The sequence below is a fragment of the Mus caroli genome, unplaced genomic scaffold (assembly GCF_978045245.1).
Source record: "Mus caroli unplaced genomic scaffold, Mus_caroli_1 scaffold_15, whole genome shotgun sequence".
NCBI lineage: Eukaryota > Metazoa > Chordata > Mammalia > Rodentia > Muridae > Mus > Mus caroli.
The window spans coordinates 8,162,923-8,180,322 of record NW_028227270.1 but is presented as its reverse complement, the minus strand read 5'-3'; the positions used below and the strand labels follow the sequence as shown (position 1 = coordinate 8,180,322).

At 42.2% G+C, this 17,400-nt stretch overlaps 1 protein-coding gene across 1 annotated transcript; it reads left to right on the top strand.

Moving 5' to 3' along the window:
• Positions 1-7,985: 7,985 nt before the first annotated feature.
• On the top strand, positions 7,986-16,895 carry Esm1 (endothelial cell specific molecule 1). Its single transcript, XM_021180763.2, has 3 exons — positions 7,986-8,450; positions 11,854-12,006; positions 15,445-16,895. The coding sequence occupies exons 1-3, from the start codon at positions 8,150-8,152 to the stop codon at positions 15,543-15,545; spliced, it is 555 nt and encodes a 184-aa protein (XP_021036422.1). The 5' UTR covers positions 7,986-8,149; the 3' UTR covers positions 15,546-16,895.
• The last annotated feature ends 505 nt before the right edge of the window (positions 16,896-17,400 follow it).

The following is a 17,400-nucleotide window of genomic DNA, read 5'->3' as shown; positions in this document are numbered from 1 at the left end:
ATTAAAGCATAAGTCTGAAGCTGCCAGTTCATCCTAAGTTAATAAGAAGTGATTTTTATTTCTCCTTTTCAAGTGGTTGGCTTTGGACCTGGGTATTAAAAAAAAAAACAGTTGTTTTTTTGTTTTTTGTTTTTTACATCAGTCATTTATTTTGCCCATGTCATATAAAGACCAAGACCCTCATCACAATAGAAGCTGATGATTCTCCTCAGGGTGGTCCTGATTCACACTTTACTACACTGTGAAAGGGTCAGTTCAAGGTTCAGCAAAGGAAATGCCACATTATTAGAGAGACAAAATAGCCCAAGTGTTTTCTATGACTCTTGTGTTAATCAGAAATCTCAGTCTTTCCAAAATTCCTAGCAAAAATTCCAAATATCTTAGTAGCAGCCTCCACCGTGACTCATTAAAGCTGTGCTTTCTTGTGTCAGATGGTTCTAATGTTTAGCTGATTCCCAGAGCCTACATTAATGCTTCAGTCATTTAGGAAAACGATGGTACTAAACACAAAACAAACTCTCGTAAGCTAAGACAGAAGTTGGGTGTTTGAATGAGGCGAGAAAGGCCTCTATGAGATGGTTGAGTCTTCCCGAGGGAGAATTCTGAGCAGGTCACCGTGGTCTTCTGTGAACTCTTGGATAAGGGAGTGATCTTGCAGAGACTGAGATAACTGGAGGGATGAATGGGGCCTGGGAGGGATGCTCATTGCCTCATTGCTTTTCATGGTACCATTTGTTTTGTAAGAAAAATATGTTAGAGTTGAACTTCACTTTCACACTTTCCCTTTATCTTCACGTCACCTCTTTGTGAAAGGGGAGGCGTTCCTATTTCTTATGCCTTACTGAGAAAAAGGAGAGAGACTTCATGTCTAAGGTCAGAGCCACACGGCTGTTCAGAGATACATGGCTGTTCACAGCACATCTGTTCTGTGTGTTAGAGCAGCATTTGTGGGCTATATTTGGATGTGCAGGGTCACTATGTGACTGGAATTTCTTACAAGGTAAACCCAAATAGATCAAAGACTGGATCACATCTGTCCCTCAAAAGGTGTGTTGAATATTTGCTTCCTACTGTGGCGGCACTCAAAGTTGTGACTTTTGGAAAGTGAGGGGGCTTGGTGACTCTGACTCTCCCCATGGGTAAATGAGATATGGGAAAGTTGCAGAAACTTGGAGAAAGAAAGCTTTGTTCTTGAACTGTGTATTTTGCATACCTTTATCCCTTGCTTCCTGGCTGTCAAGGGGTGAACATTTCTGTCTCACCCTATGCTCGTTGTCATCATGTTCTGACTCACCACAGGCCAGGAACAACGCAGCCAAGTTGCTAGGGGCTGAAACCATAAGTCAAAGCAATCTTTCCTCTTTTAAGTGGATTTTCTCAGGTATTTTACCACTGAGAAAGAACTTAACACTCAAAGGCAAAAAAAAAAAAAAAAAAAAAATCTAGTTGCTGGAGAAACTTACCCTGACTCTTTAGGCTAAAACTTGTCCGAAATGGGGACAAAGGGAGGTGTTTTGAACAGTCACAGTTCTTCATATGCATCTGGGTCTAGACCTTATGCCTCTAAACTAACTCTAACCTTGTGAGAAAAGTTAAGTTCTAGATGGTTCTGGGGTCAAAAAACTAACAGCCTGATTTCCTTGTTGTTTCCAGAGATTCCACTGGTGTTAAATATCTGGATGGGGTGGCATCCAGAGATCCCTGCTTGAGTGAACACGTACTACAAAACTCAACCAGGGATCTCTGAGCTCTTTGCCTAATAGAACGAACATCCATATTTTTCCACGTTCACTCTTAAACTTATGAGTTCTTGAAGGGCTGCTTGCCCTAAACCACTGTGATGGTTCTTCAGCTGTCTACAGTGCTGGCCAACCCATTAGGACCAATCAGAGAGCCAGCATTCCTGCAAAAAGCCTATTTAAAATGTTTCACTTCTCTTGAGTCTTCTATGTAGGCAGACATCGGTCTTGAGAACAGTCTGAAAATTGCATATAGTCTTGAAAAATGCATTTCTCCAAAATCAAGACCTGGTAACTGTAGAGATCAGCTTTTGGGAAATATTTGCTCTGATATATGAGTTCACTTTTGATGAATGAAGCAAAGCTTGGGTGGGGCAGATAGCTTAGTCAGTAAAGTGCTTGTCACATAGTCATGGGGTCCTGAGTTTGATCCCAGCACTCAGATGAAAATCTGAACATGGTGGTATATGATTCTAACCCCAACATTGGGGATTGGACACAGAAAAATCACGGGCTAGCCAGCCCAGTCAGTGAGACCTCATCTCAAAACAAAAGGTGGGCAGTTCTGAGGTATGGTAACCGACGTTGTCATCTGATCTTTCTATGCATTTGCATACAAAGGCACCTGTGTACACAAAACTCCTCTACACTCAGCACATGCAGACACATACATGCGCATGCATAGTTACCCAAAAAGAATAAAGCAGATTCCCAGAAACTAGACTCTTGATCACAATGGTCACACATTTTCATGGCTCCTGCTCTGTTTAGTCTTCTTAGACCGTTGTTGGGGAATTGAAGTGAGATCTAAATCATCTGGCGTGTGACTTGCTTCTAATCACAGTTTGTTGGTACTGAAGATATCTCTAGAACCCCCGTAAGCAGTTCCTGTGCCTTTGACTTAGACAACTGACCTGTGGCCACCATGACTCAGCTGCTTGGCAGGTAAGCTTCATGAGAGCTCTCACGCACTTCCAAGACTGGAATATCAAGAGGAAAAGGTAGAGTAAGTTACCCAGGAGCTGACGTGATTGGATCACAATCTAGTCTGACTCCATTTTAGCACCAATGGCTTCTTTCTTGAAGCCTCTATCTCCTTCCTTTGGGGGGAACAGCTTTGTTCTGTAGGTCAGCTCAGCCTGCTCCTCTCTTTGTATAGAGTAGAACGGAAAGGGGTGGAATTGGTGGCTGTGCTTATGTGTTTAGTAGGTTCTGCTGTGTGCTAGACCTTGCGTTAGGCACTTGCGGGAATGTTATAGCTGGTATCAAAAGAGGGAGACTTTCAGATGCCCGTCTCTACACACAAAGAAGTTAAAACCAATTCTCATATATCTGAAATCTACTTATGGGTATTGCCACTTTCTCCTTAGCAACATTTTCCTTTCAGTTTGCCTTTGTAAGATAAATCAAATCAACACTATCCGGTAGAGATAGTTTATTATAAGGGTACATTGGTTCTTGACCGTGAACTAACTCTTTGAGTCTGGAAGCCACACAGAACAATTCCCACGAGATGTTTGTTTCTCCAGAAGTAAATCCTCAGTATCTTATTACAAGCAGTCATGACATATAAAATAAAACACAGATTATCAGTGCGCACTCCATCAACTTATTTTCTTGGTTAGCACCATGGGTTCAAGGAAAGAATCGCAGTGACCTTTGAGGAGTACAGGATGTGCTGGGCTGAGAAGCTCTGGGAAGCTCTCCGGTCAGATCGTTTCTTGGTGAGCTTCCGGAAGACCACTTCCTATAACCTTTGGATCCAGAGGTGATTTGGATTGACATATTGGAACTTGAACTTGCATTTTTAAAGGGGTGAGAGTGTGTCTTTTCTTACTCTTTGACAGCTAAATGACTCACAGGCAGAGCAGGTTTGGGATGTGGCAGACTCCAGCACAAAGTTAGTCAGCCAGGCAGACCTTAGACACTCAACAACAGCCTTGTCTTGGCCTTAATTGTTCTTTGCTGGCTGAAGATTAAAGTTGGCATCTTGACTGCAGTTAACAATGCTGTGATCTCCTAATGGCCTTTGTGTTCATTTTCCTACTTGAAAAGTTGGAGAAGTTAGACATATATATATATAAAAAATTCCATCAGTATTTCTGGGACAAAGGGTATTGTGGGATCTTAGACAGAAGTGGTGATGTGTCTCCCAAATAAATTGTTAGCTATTAATGCCTCGAGATAGTGTCATCATTGATGAACTCTGTCCATCCTACTTTCTGCTGTCTTCTGTGGACTTTATGGTTCAGTGATATAGATTTGGCAGCCTTAATGTGCACTTTTCTCTGTCTAGTGCATTTACCAAATATTGAATCGTTTGAGTCTTTATTTGTCCTACATAGTGGAAAATATTTGTGGTATCTATGATTTTCAAGTGGTAAAAGTCCATTTTGTGACTTATACTGGCACAGTTCAGTACTTTACCCCCCTGAATCATTTGTCACCTATACGTATTTGATTTTTGGAGTCTGTATTCTACTCTATTCTCCAGAACTGTATCCTCATGGCTGAAGTCCAAACTTGAATTATTTACTGTGTGATGTTAGACCAGTTACTAAACCTCTCTAGGTATCTGTTTTCTCCTCTTTAGGATGGATGCAAGAATAATACCTAGTTCCCTTGTTGTCTTAAAGTTTACATATGATAAACTGTGTAATGTGCTTAGCATGGTGTTTGTACCATAAGTAAGATATTTATAAAGATTAGGTATTATTGCGACACTCCCAGTTAACCACTTCTCAGAAGGTGATGTTCAACAAAAGCTGAACAGGAAACAGTTTAAATCATGTACCATGCCCCTAGCATCATTGTCCACTGCCTTGTAATTGGGTTGCAATGGGCAATGGGGTGGCTCTGACCTTAGACTGAGATAATTCTAGTCAACCTCAGACAGTATGGTAGTTGTCATACTTAAAGTTTCTATTACTGTGAAGAGACTCCGTGACCATGGCAATTTTTATAATGGAAAACATTGAATTAGGGCTGGCTTACAGTTCAGAGATTTAGTCCATCATCACTATGGTGGGAAGCATGGCAGCGTGCAGGAAGACACGGTGCTGGTGCTTGGTCTGATGGCAGCAAGAGGAGACTGTGTTCCACACTGCTTGAGCACATATTCCACACTGGGCATAGCTTGAGCACATACAACCTCAAAGCCTACCTCTACAGTGACACACTTCCTCTAACAAGCCATACCTACTCCAACAAGGCCACATCTTCTAATAGTGCCATTCCTATGGTCAACCATTTAAATACACGAATCTATGAGGCCATACTTATTCAACTCACCAGAGAAGTCACGAGTAAATTCTTAAATCTCCTTTTGATTCTGTTTCTTCATTCAAAAAGTGAGACATGATAATAGAAGCAGCTTCCCAATATTTGGTGGGGGCTCATGGGAGTTAATAAAATAATTAAGAACAGCACTTTGACAGTTTCCCAAAGACAAATCCCTCTTCCCCCTGATATGTGAAATGTAGGAACGAAGACATGAAAACAAGTGGAAGGCTATTAGTATTGGATATCTGTGAATGGAAAGGGGAGACCGGAAGGAAGGAAAAGCAAAAATAACAGGACCCATAGATTCACGCACCACTCAGACCTCAGCAGAAATTTTCTTAGTGTAGTGGACTGTGGGTAACTGTAAGGAGCCGCCCTCACATTGGCCATTACAAGATGGCGCTGATGGCACTGGCACCTGTGTTCTAAGTAGTAAACAAGCAAGCTGCGCATGTGCTGGGGTAGCTTCCCACCCCATGTGCTCTGCCTTCCCCGTGACGACAACTCCGGCCGATGGGCTGCAGCCAATCAGGGAGCGACACGTCCGAGGCGGAGGACAGTCCTCCATAAAAGGGACGGGTTTCCGCCATTCTGGATCTCTCTCTATCTCTCTCTCTCTCTGGCTCTCTTCTCCACTGGCTCCTGAAGGGGTAAGCAATAAAGCTTGTGCCGCAGAAGATTCCGGTTGTCCTGAGTGTGTTCTTACCAGGGGGAACAAAAGCGCGGGCAATAGGTAACACAGAAACTCACAAACAGTAAAAGAGTAGAGAATATGTATGGAGCGCTCAGCCCCATCTGTACCACATCCCTGTCTCTTAAGGTTCAGGGACCATTGTAAAAGAGGTGACAGAATGGTTGTAAGAGTCTAGGGGCATTGGAGTGAGACAGACAGGATCACTGTACTTGGAGTCATGTCAGTTATGGTTGCCTGTACAAGATCAAACCAGTCAACATTAGAGTATGGAGGGAGGGCAGGCTCATGAGTCCCTCCCCCAATCCCTGTAGCTGAGGAGCTACTGACAATTGCTGACTTCTTGTGGAAGGAGGGTTAGTTTTCTTTAAGGATGTGGCCCCTGGTAGGTTGACCAGAGTCTGGGGAATGGTCCCATACCTGTGAGTATATGGGCAGCAAAGTGGGGCCAGAGGCTTTCTAACAAAACAAAAATCAATCAATCAAATAAACAAACAAAAAAGTAGAATTTGGGAGGCATTGGGGAGGTGAGGGGTGGATTTGTGAGGAGTTACAGGGGGGGATGAGGGGTGAATTAATAAAGTTATTTTTTTAAAGATTGGGCAATCAAAGGATTTAATATGATCAAAGTATATCACATGTATGGGGATGTCAAAATGGATTACTTTGTGTAATTAACTACATAGTGAATGGTTTTATATAATTAATATATCCACAAAGGATAGCACTAGGCACATGCCATGTACAGAGTAGACTTTAAAATTATCACAAACTACGAAGGTCCCACCTGCTGAGTATGTTTGCTCCTGGAGAGAGGAGTACAGAATATTTCAGGTTAGAGTGTCATGAAATTGGGAGCTAATGTCTTGTCTTCGTTTCCCACTTCCCCAAAATGTACCCTGGCAAAGCCTAAAGATCATGTCACATCCAGTAGCTTGGATGCGTCAGCCTTTAGAGGCCTCAAGACTTTCAGAGGTCAAACACTCTAAAGCCATGAGCTCTCAACAGAAGACGAGGAGTTCTGTGGATGCACCACAGTCAGTTTGTGACAGACAGGAGTTACCCGCTTCACTGGGCCATTTCTTTACCAATCGGTAGTGACTTTATCCTTATGTTGACAAATTGGGTTGGGAGCTAAAAATGGAACACAGCATTAGTGTGAGGACTTTTCTGTCTTCTCTGACATCTAGCATCCCCTTGTTGCACAAGCCTGGCTACACAAGGTCCTGGGCCAGCCAATACTTTGAGAGGACTATTGTTTTCCTTGGTGGGGCCACACTGTCCCTCCATAGCATGAAGACCTTGTTTCCTGGTGGGTAATGTTTTCCCTTCCCCATGACTTGCCTTTCTGGAGCTGTGTTCCAATTTCCCTGCTGGCTCACTTGTTTCTTTGGGCTTACTGCCTTGTTTGGGAAGTTTGAAGCAAGAGCTCCGATTGATGCCAGGAGGTGAGAGGAAGGACCGGGTGGATGCAGTCATTGGACACACAGACTCGGTGATGGATGAGCCTTCTCATCAGGGGGTTTGGGTCAGGAGCAGTCCAACTGACAAGCTTTTCCAGAACTGAGTAATTCAGTAACAATGCCGGGACAACCTTCTCTCTCTCTCTCTCTCTCTCTCTCTCTCTCTCTCTCTCTCTCTCTCTCTGTATTGATTAAAGAAAATGCTTAGCTGTAGCATATCTGACTAAACACAGCAACAGCAAGGACAGACTTGAACATGGATAGCATAAATACTTGAGAGATAACAACAGAGGAGGAACTTGTGAGGAAGGAAGAAGTCTTTAAAAGGCTTCTATCCAAATATTTTCCTTCTTCTAACTTGAAAAAACACAATATAACTATTTCTTCTTCCAAATGATCTCATAACTATTTATTGAGGAAAAATGCCAAATCATTATTATTATTATTATTAATTATTATTATCATTTACTTAATAGATGCTTCTGGCTTGATTCATGTCTGTGTTAGTCTCCTCGGTGCTAAGGGACTCTGAGACAAAGCTACATCCTAAGTGTTATGTTGGTGTCAGAGCAATTCCTGTGCAGAAGGGGGCTATGCTATGCAACCTTCGTTATTCCCCCTTCTCAGATGTCCTTGAGTCTTTGAGACGGATGTGAGCAGAGTTTTTCAGCCCTCATGCAAAACAACCATCTAAACATAACAGATGACATCAGCTTGGGCTTTTCAATTCCTGGATGGCAGCAGCGTGTTAATCCAGCCTTCATCCTGGATTTCATAAACTAAAACAAGAGAGGCTGGCAAGAGCACAGCGCTGCTGCTGGGTTGAGGAAATTGATGACGGGGAAGCATGCGGGCAACACAGTGTATAAAACTCATAACCGTGTAGGCAGAAGCTCAGCTACTACTTTGGACGGCTGCTTCCCGCCAGCAAAGACCACGACGGCAGGGAGCTGAGCAGGAGCCAGCTGCGAGACATGAAGAGCCTCTTGCTGCTGACCACACTCCTGGTACCTCTGCACCTGGGCATGGCCTGGAGCGCCAAATATGCGGTGGATTGCCCGGAACATTGTGACAAAACCGAGTGCAGAAGCAGCCTGCGTTGCAAGAGGACAGTGCTGGATGACTGTGGCTGCTGCCAGGTGTGCGCCGCGGGACCTGGAGAAACCTGCTACCGTACAGTCTCAGGCATGGACGGGGTCAAGTGTGGTCCGGGGCTGAAGTGTCACTTTTACAGCGAGGAGGATGATTTTGGTGACGAGTTTGGTATCTGCAAAGGTAAAGAGAAACTCTTTGCTTCCCATTGTGCAGGGCTCCCGGAGGGTATTTAGTCAGCCTGGGGAGGTGCGTGTTCCTTCCTCTGAACAACTAGGGAGGATGCTTGGATGCAGGTGGTGTGCTTGATAGAAAAAGGATATCTGCTGGGAGGTTTGGAAAGCAGCGTGCAGAAGTCACAAGGGCTGCAGCATCCCGTTCACTGCATGCATTCAGATTTGAGAAGGGAAGTTGCAGTTGGTAGCTTGTGTGTCTTCTTTTTCTGAGAGGCTTTAGAAATCTGACAGGTAGCCTGTTACAAATGCTTAAGGTGTCTGTTCCTCTGAAAGCCAATGCTTACAGAGGTCCTCCTGAGATAACCTCTTAAAGCTGTTTCTAGCTCCCCAGATTTCACCAGCCTTTGATCTTGAAAGAGTTCACCAGGAGGAGTGCCTTACTCAGGCTCAAGTATTTCTGATGAACACTAATGTGCTTTATGGCATAAGGTGGGCTTAAGTCAGCCAACAAAATAACTCATGTTCTTGCAAGAGGGTCCCCTGAAGTATAAAATAAGCCTAGCTTTACTTTTAAAATGTTTCAGTTGGGCAGAAAGTAGCAGATGTTGTAAGACAAGCAGAAATAATAGTAACTTAAAAGTCTGTTTTTTTTAAAAGGTGGCTCTTTTATAGATTTAAAGAAAAGAAGTGAAATTATAATTAAGACAGAAACCAGAGCTAAATGATGCCTTGATTTGTCTGTGGAATTTATTTTCAAACCTAGTGACTAAATTAATATTGTTAAATGTATAAAAATAAAAGAAAAGGTTATTTAAAAGTCTGCATACATAGATGCTGTATAATCTCATCACAATATGCTAGCATGGTAAAAAGACAGCGTGCTCATTCCTGCATCCAGTTGTGTAATACAAAGAAGCTGCCGAAATCAGAAAGCCAAGTTCTGAGAAATTTCTAAATAACTCAGACTCAATACAAGTGCAACCCTTCCTGGATGACATTCTTCTAGAATTAAGATAAGCTCATTAATTCTCATTTTAGAAAACAGTTCATGAATTAGTGATCTTTTAGCCTGCAAAACCAGCGAAAGGCTCAGAAATAAATTCTAGAAACATTTTGGAGATGCTATTCTTTGCATAGATTTTTTTTTTTTTATTAAGACCAACAAAAGGTGGACTGGTAAGGAAGTATTAACTTCGGTGAACACACATATATACGTTTCTTTCAACTGAGTAGGCTTTGTATTTTCTGGAAATTACAGGGCTTATCTGTCAAGAGAAAAAGCACCTCACATAAGGAAATTAGGGAGGAAGTGGTTAACGCAGTCCTGTCCTATGAAACAGCGAGCGAGCAAGCAGCACATGTGGGGGAACTGATTTTTCTTTGGCATAAAAACACCTTTGTAAATGTGGTTATGAATGGACAGTGCACGGGGTAAAGCGTCCAGCTGTGTGGCAGCGGTTAGTGAACTATGCTATTAAGAATCTATTTTGAATTGCTCTTTCTGGCATTCTCCGAAGAGCTGGTGGGTTCAGTTTGGAACTGTTTTCTTGCTGCTGGGAATAACAGGGCGCATTCACCACCTTCGCAGCCTCCTGGAGTTAGTTCCCATTGCTGCAGGTGAATTCCCTCCTCCAGCCACATGAAGACAGCTTGTATATCCAGATGTGTAGGGTTTCTTGTTTGTTTGTTTGTGTATTTGTTTTTAGCATTTGGATGTTTGATCCTGTGTTACTTGCTAGCAATCGGGCAGACATCTCTTATTGACTGTTCTGATCAGCTCTCAGCGCGATAGGGGCCTTGAACCTAGAACGGGGAAGTGGGCTAAGATTTCCATTTTGAGCTTCTCTGAAGACAGTCACATCCTAGCCCTGTGCTTTTCTGCCAGAGAGTTTTCCCAAATCTGTCTTAAGAACTTTTTTTCCCAGGGTAAGGAGGACAAGTAACATCGCATCCTTTAGTAAGGTTCCTCTTGTAGTGATCCCCAACCATAAAATTACTTTTTTTGTTACTTCATAACTGTAATTTTATTACTCTTATGAATTACAATGTAAGTATTTTTGGAGCCAGTGGGTTGGCAAAGGGGTCGAGACCCACAGGTTGAGAACCACCATTCTATATCGATTCCTCTGAGGTTCAGTGAGTGAGGAGATACTGCTATGCCACAAACTCAATCTTAGGATAACTGATAGGCCTCTTTATTTCATGGCAATATGTCTTCATCTAAGTATTAAGTGCTGATTATGAATTATTAGGCTCTGGAAGAGCTCCTCGTTCTTGGTAGGTGTGCAAGCCCTCAGCTGTGTATACCCTGAGGTTTCTTGCTCTCTTTGCAGAGACCTTGATCAGTGAATCTCTTAGCAGCTGGGGGAGTTACTGAAGCCTAGTGCTGTTCTGAGAGATAAGGAATTTTGCAAGGGTGGGAGCAGACTGGGGACTGGTTATTTCGTGGTCAGGTGGGATGACAGGCCTCTTAGCTCTTTAAAACAGTATACTGCCAACTACTGTAGATTACGGACACACTCATACCCATCAAACTAGTTGAGAAGGTAATATCTCTTTAATTTCCCATCTTCACGTAGCTGTCCCCAAGAAAACCTGTGAGAATCTCTGTCATCTGTGCAGAAAACAAATAGAATAAAGACTGGTCCAAGGGTGGGGCTGGCAAGAAGCCTCGGTGGGGAAAGGCGCCGGTTGACAATCCTGACAACCGAAATATGAGCCCCAGAACTCGAAGTGGAAGGAACCGACTCAGCAAGATGTGCTCTAGCTTCCACACATTTGTTGCACACACACACACAGGCACATGCATGCACACATTCCTGTGTACACACACACACACACAGAGGCCCACAGGCACATGCATGCACACATTCCTGTGTACACACACACACATACAGAGAGAGGCCCACAGGCACATGCATGCACACATTCCTGTGTACACACACACACACACAGAGGCCCACAGGCACATGCATGCACACATTCCTGTGTACACACACACACACACACACACACACACACACACAGAGTCCCACAGGCACATGCATGCACACATTCCTGTGTACACACACACACACACACTGAAAAATAAATAAGGAAGGAAGAAAGGAAGGAAGGAAGGAAGGATGAAAGAGGGGGAAGTATTTTTAAAGACTCTTAAGGAGATTTGTTATGTGTCCCTAACTTAAGCTTCGGATCATGATCTTAATTAAGCCCGAGGCAGGTGATATCTGGTTTTCCTATGTGGTTTTCCATGTATGCCTCTAACTTTCAACTTTCAAACCCTGGCATTTTTGATGCGTGATTCCTGCTCATCAATGTCCAGGAGACTGATTCAAATCCTAAGGTTATCACCAGGGCTGGGAGGATGGAGCCCTGTGCTTAACAAGCAGCACTCTCTCTGCCCTCAGACTGTCCCTATGGCACGTTCGGGATGGAATGCAAAGAGACTTGCAATTGCCAGTCGGGCATATGTGACAGGGTGACCGGAAGATGTCTGGACTTTCCCTTCTTCCAGTATGCAGCAGCCAAGTCTCCCAGCAGGACCTCTGCTTCCCACACAGGTAAGCTAAGCCTTAAGTGGTGACCTTGGTTTCAGTTCGAACCACCCGAAAAACTAAGAGTAGAACATGGTGTCAGTCTAAATGAGCTTGTTTTCCTCACGGGGAAAGCCAGGCACTCCTTGAGTTTGGTAGCTTTTGCTATTTTCAAAACAAATCTCATTGATAATTCTGAGGACTCTCATAAAGTTTATCACATTTGAATGAATTAACGAACACAGATTCGTCATTTGAAAAAAAAATCTAACCAAGATAGGCAAAGTTCTTTGAACGACTTAATGATCTGTTTTATGGACTCACTAGACAAAACTATTTCTCTCCCAACTCCACTCAGAACGAGAGCAGTGAGGTATTTGTTGGATCAGCTCTAAGAGCCAGAGTAGAAGATACAGAACATTTCTCCTCCTCCTCCTGCCTCCTCCTCTACCTCCCCTCCCCTCCTCTTGCTTCATTAATGGAAGCAATAAAATGGAATAATTGTGGGTTTCTGGATTTTGGAGCTGGTAAGAACTAATCCCTGTGGTGAGATCCAGGCAATAATAAAACTCCAGCCATGCTTACATGCGGCTGACAGGTCTGGGCTATGTGGTTGTGCACACAACCCTCCCTCCACAACTAACAATAAAATAAAAAGACAGGGCTCATGATCATGCAGTTATAAGGGGTCATTTGGAGACCCCTTAAACTCTCAACATATAGCTACAACAACTGCCCATTAATATCAATAAACTATACCTCCTCCAGATGGAACTCACTCAAATCCATTTTCTGCAGGGTGCGCTTCTGGCCCTTTGCCTGTGAAATTCTGCAAGTGCACTTTTGTTTTTTTCTGTTACCTTCTTTGGATGTTGTGCTTTTAAGTCAATTCATAGTTTTAAGTATAACTGTGGTCATACACAACAAATTTTAACTTACCGGATGAATAGCTTCGTGGACATTGGGTCTGGATATCGGGACACTCTGAACAGGTCAAATCACGTGACCTATCTTTGTCGTTCTTGACAAAGCAAAAGACTTGAATAGCGTTTTATGTGAGTTTCATACGGCACATGGAGACACATCCCTTTAGGATTTCAGACTATCTAGAGTCTCATCCCCACCACCTCCAGCTAGTTCTAGAACTTTCTGATTAGCCCAGGACTCACTGGTTTCCCTCTTCCTGGTGTCCTGTCCAGTACCTGGAGACTATAAATGGAAATCACCAATCATACTCTCTCAGATCTGGGAGTGCTCTGAAGCAATTGTTTACAAGAAAGATCTGAGATCTATTTCTCAGTTTGCCTTGCAGCCTCAAGCATTTTCAGCTTCCTTTATCTTTTCTTTTTCTTTTTAAAAAATGAATCAGAGTCTTACTATGTGGCCTTAGTTGGCTTGGAACTTGCTGTGTAGGCCAGGCAGGCCTCAAACTCACACTAATACATGCATCTCCCTACGGAACGCTAGGAGTTAGACGTGTGCCACCATTCCAAACACTTGTTTTGCTCTCTTAAGACCATGGTTACAAAGGACTGTGAAGAAATAACCTTTGAGCCTTCAGTTACTGAAGTTGGCACCTAAATCTTTCTGAAGGGCAGCATCGAATTGTACTGCAGAACTTTGTTGTTTATGTTTCGGTTGGTTGATTTGTGTGGTCTTGGAGACCAAAGCCAAGGCATTGTGTGCACTGGATGAGTGTTCTATTATCAAACTACCTCTCCAGGGCTTTGTTATGACCCTTTGGTGGTACCTGGGATGGAATGTCTGTGAGACTGTGATGGCTGCTTGCAACGGTCTCCCTGATGGGGACTCTTGATTGGCGTACGTAAGTCCCTCCTGCTATGACCCGTTGACAGTTTCTCTTTGCTTGTGCAGCCTCACTCATACGAGGTTGCCACTCTCTTTAGTTTGCTTGCAGATGGTGCTGATGTCTTGGCTACTATCTAAAAATTCTAGAAGGTTTTATATTACTTATGGATGGTCATTATATACTAAGCTACACAAAAATACTTACATTAAAAACTAGGAATGGATATTCTTACTAGAAATGTAAGGAAATCAGTTGGTTTTCTTTCTTTTTGGATATTTAAAAATCTTTTATTCAGGTAATCTTAGTGAACCTCAGGTTCACAAGGGAGTGGAGGGTATCTGAAAGATACAGACAGGCTGCTCTGTTTGCCTGTGCCTTATCTATTTGGGATTTGCCTCTCTGTGTGTCAGAGTCCACAGGGAAGAGCATGGCTCCTCAATCTGCCATAGGCTTCATATTAGCACCTCACAAACGCATCTGAGCCACCCTTTGAGAACAGATCAAAGACCTCCCAAGCCCGCTCTCATAGCTTCTCCCAATAGCATGGGATCTTCTTCAAAGTGCTACCTGCTGCGAGCTATCTTTCTTTTGGCAGGTGGGATTCCTAATCCTACCCACCTCAGCTTTAAATGTCTTTCTTTCTTTCTTTCTTTCTTTCTTTCTTTCTTTCTTTCTTTCTTTCTTTCTTTCTTCCTTCCTTCCTTCCTTCCTTCCTTCCTTCCTTCCTTCCTTCCTTTCTTTCTTTCCTTCTTTCTTTCTTTCTTTCTTTCTTTCTTTCTTTCTTTCTTTCTTTCCTTCTTCCTTCCTTTCTTTCTTTCTTTCTTTCTTTCTTTCTTTCTTTCTTTCTTTCTTTCTTTCTTTCCTTCTTCCTTTCTTTCTTTCTTTCTTTCTTTCTTTCTTTCTTTCTTTCTTTCTTTCTTTCTTTCTTTCTTTCTTTCCTTCTTTGGCAGCCAGTGTCCAAGAATGGAAACTCACGAGTTCCATCCTTTCAAGCTAGCAATGCCCCATATCTATGTATCTGCCATGCCGCATTAGTCCTGCTCCATTCTTTTTCATGATGTACTCTGTGAACACAAGCTTGTCTCGCTCCTCTTAGAAGCAGATTCCATTCTAAAAAGAATTCTAAATCTTATAAGCCTTTCCCCTACGAAGAACAAGCTCTACCTTTAGAAAAGAGGGCTGCCTTCTGGAGTGATGCCAAGAAGTTAATTCATCTTTCATGAAGTTAGTATGAAATTCCTTTTAGAGATTTATTTTTGCAGCATCTGGCCATTTCCTGAGTATGTGTTGAGCACCTATCGTGTTCCAAACATTGTTATCCATGCGGAGGACACAGGTGAGCAAGTGGAAGAGACAGCAAATGCAAGAAGCCCTGCTTTTATTAAGCTGGTCTTTCAGGGACGGCGTGAGATAATGTCCGGGAGCAGTACATGTGGACCATAGGGGGAAGTGTTGCTAGGTGCACATAGAGAAGTGATGTGAGGATGTTATCCTGGCTGGAAGACTCATTCAGAGCTCTTCAGTAGAGTGAATGGGGGATTTTGAATTGAAGATTTATCTTAAATTCAACCAAAAGATAAAACCAAAATAAAACAAATCCACGCTTGATCTTTAACTTACAGATGTTATATGATTTGTGTGCCTTCTGATTTCAGAGCGTGACGCAGCATCCGGAGATGGCAACGCTGTGAGAGAAGAGATTGGAGAAGGGAACGCTGCTCGGCCCTCGGTGATGAAATGGTTAAATCCACGCTGATCCTGGCTGAGATTTGCCAAGAGAAGGCTCCATTTTAGTGACCAACATTCAGCCAACAGTTTAAGAACGGTCTAGAACATAGACTGTGGACATGTAATTTATGGAGATCAAGTGTGATTCAGGAAAAGAATGTAGGCTATATACAACCCATAAGACACATATGACTGAACCCTTTTAGGTATTTGCTAAATATTTAAATTCATATAGATCTGTTAAGTGTGTGTGTGTGTGTGTGTGTGTGGTATCACCAAGGAACTTGAGATGGTCTTGCTGTCAGTGAGTACTCCAATCAAAGCTGAAGGACCGGTGGTTTCATTGACCTGGGTGCACATTCTTATTGTGATACAGGTTGAAGAAGAGTTGAGAGCAGGAGACAGTGGGATGGTTGTGAAAGTAGGGGTTATAATATTTGTGTCCTCCTTGTAGTAGTTTAAATTTTTTTATTTTGTTTTACTTGGAGGCAATAAAACAAGACCAGAAAAGCCTTGAAGGAAGTGAGATATTGAAAGCTTATGGGAATCTGAGCAACTGCTTTGAATGGAAATGCTTTTATTACAGCTACTTGTATCTGATGAGAATAGGGGCGGGCAGAGGAGGTGGACAGAGGAATGAATATATATTATATTCCCATCACTTCTCATCTCTGGTTTAAACACTGTGGGCCTTGAGACAGATGTAAAAAGTCGTTTGCCCTCCTAAGGGACAGAACAGGGTGAAGGTGAATATTTATGTATTTTTATAAACAAATCTTGTAGTTTAAATATTTCTCCAGCACCCACATGTCTCCCCATCTTAGAAAAATTACCCTAATGTTGCTTGTTTAAAATGGGTTCTCAAACACTCATATATGGAAAATGTGTTATTAACAATTGTACTAATAGTAATAAAAATGTAGTTACTCCAGATGTATAAAATTTTGAAAAAAATTTTTAAAATGCTATATCTCGAGTGAATTTTAAATTTAAATCAGAAAATAACTTTTTAGACAGTTTGAGAAAGGAAAGTTAATTTTCATTAGGAAATGTGTCAGCTTAAAGGTATCGTTTATTTTCACTTTTTTTATTCTTTCTAAATTGATTGATGAGTGGATCTGAGCTTTTACCCGGAGGACCTTAGCACAAGAAGAACTGTTGTCCTGCCAATGCGGGGAGATATTTGCAGAGTATTTTATTTGGAGTGAAGAACTTATTTAAGAAGTATTTCCTTATTTCCTTATATTTTATTCTCAAACCTTGCCAACAGAGTTGTGAATGTATTCGTGGGAAGATCCGGGAATGTAAGCGCAACCGCCTGTTAGGTTTGCCTTAAAAGAACGGTGTATTATTGTTCAATAAAAATAGCACAGCTGTTCCATGTTGACTGGTTTTCTTCTAAATTTTACTCAATCAATAAGAGAGCTATTTCACATTAGAGAACAAGTCCTTTAATTGAATTTTATGCCGCAGATGTACTTCTGCACCAACACGAGAGAGAAGATTTCTGTCTTTGGTCAATTCAGACTGTGACCCTCCTGAAAAGTGAGTCCCTATATATGCTGACAATTTTACAGTTCTGTTCACTCTGGGCTTTTTTTTTCTTTTAAACTTATGTTTCTATCTCTATCTCTGTCTTTCTGTCTCTCTTTTAATTCAAGATCAACAAAATCCACATTTTGGTATGTTAAGTTCGCTATATAGTATGTAGTATATGCAGTATATGCTATATAGTATGTAGTATATGCAGTATATTAGCTATGTAGTATATGCAGTACATAGCTATACCAGTATTATCAAGGTTACTGAGTGATGATCCTGTTACTGTGATTCAGATACTGAACTCAGCAAAAAGCCTTGCTTTATTTTTTTGTTCCTCCTTG

Coding starts and splice junctions, on each gene's coding strand:
- Esm1 (XM_021180763.2), top strand. CDS start 8,150: ATGAAGAGCCTCTTGCTGCTGACCACACTCCTGGTACCTCTGCACCTG. Junction 8,451..11,853: donor CGAGTTTGGTATCTGCAAAG/GTAAAGAGAAAC, acceptor CTCTGCCCTCAG/ACTGTCCCTATGGCACGTTC. Junction 12,007..15,444: donor GACCTCTGCTTCCCACACAG/GTAAGCTAAGCC, acceptor TTCTGATTTCAG/AGCGTGACGCAGCATCCGGA.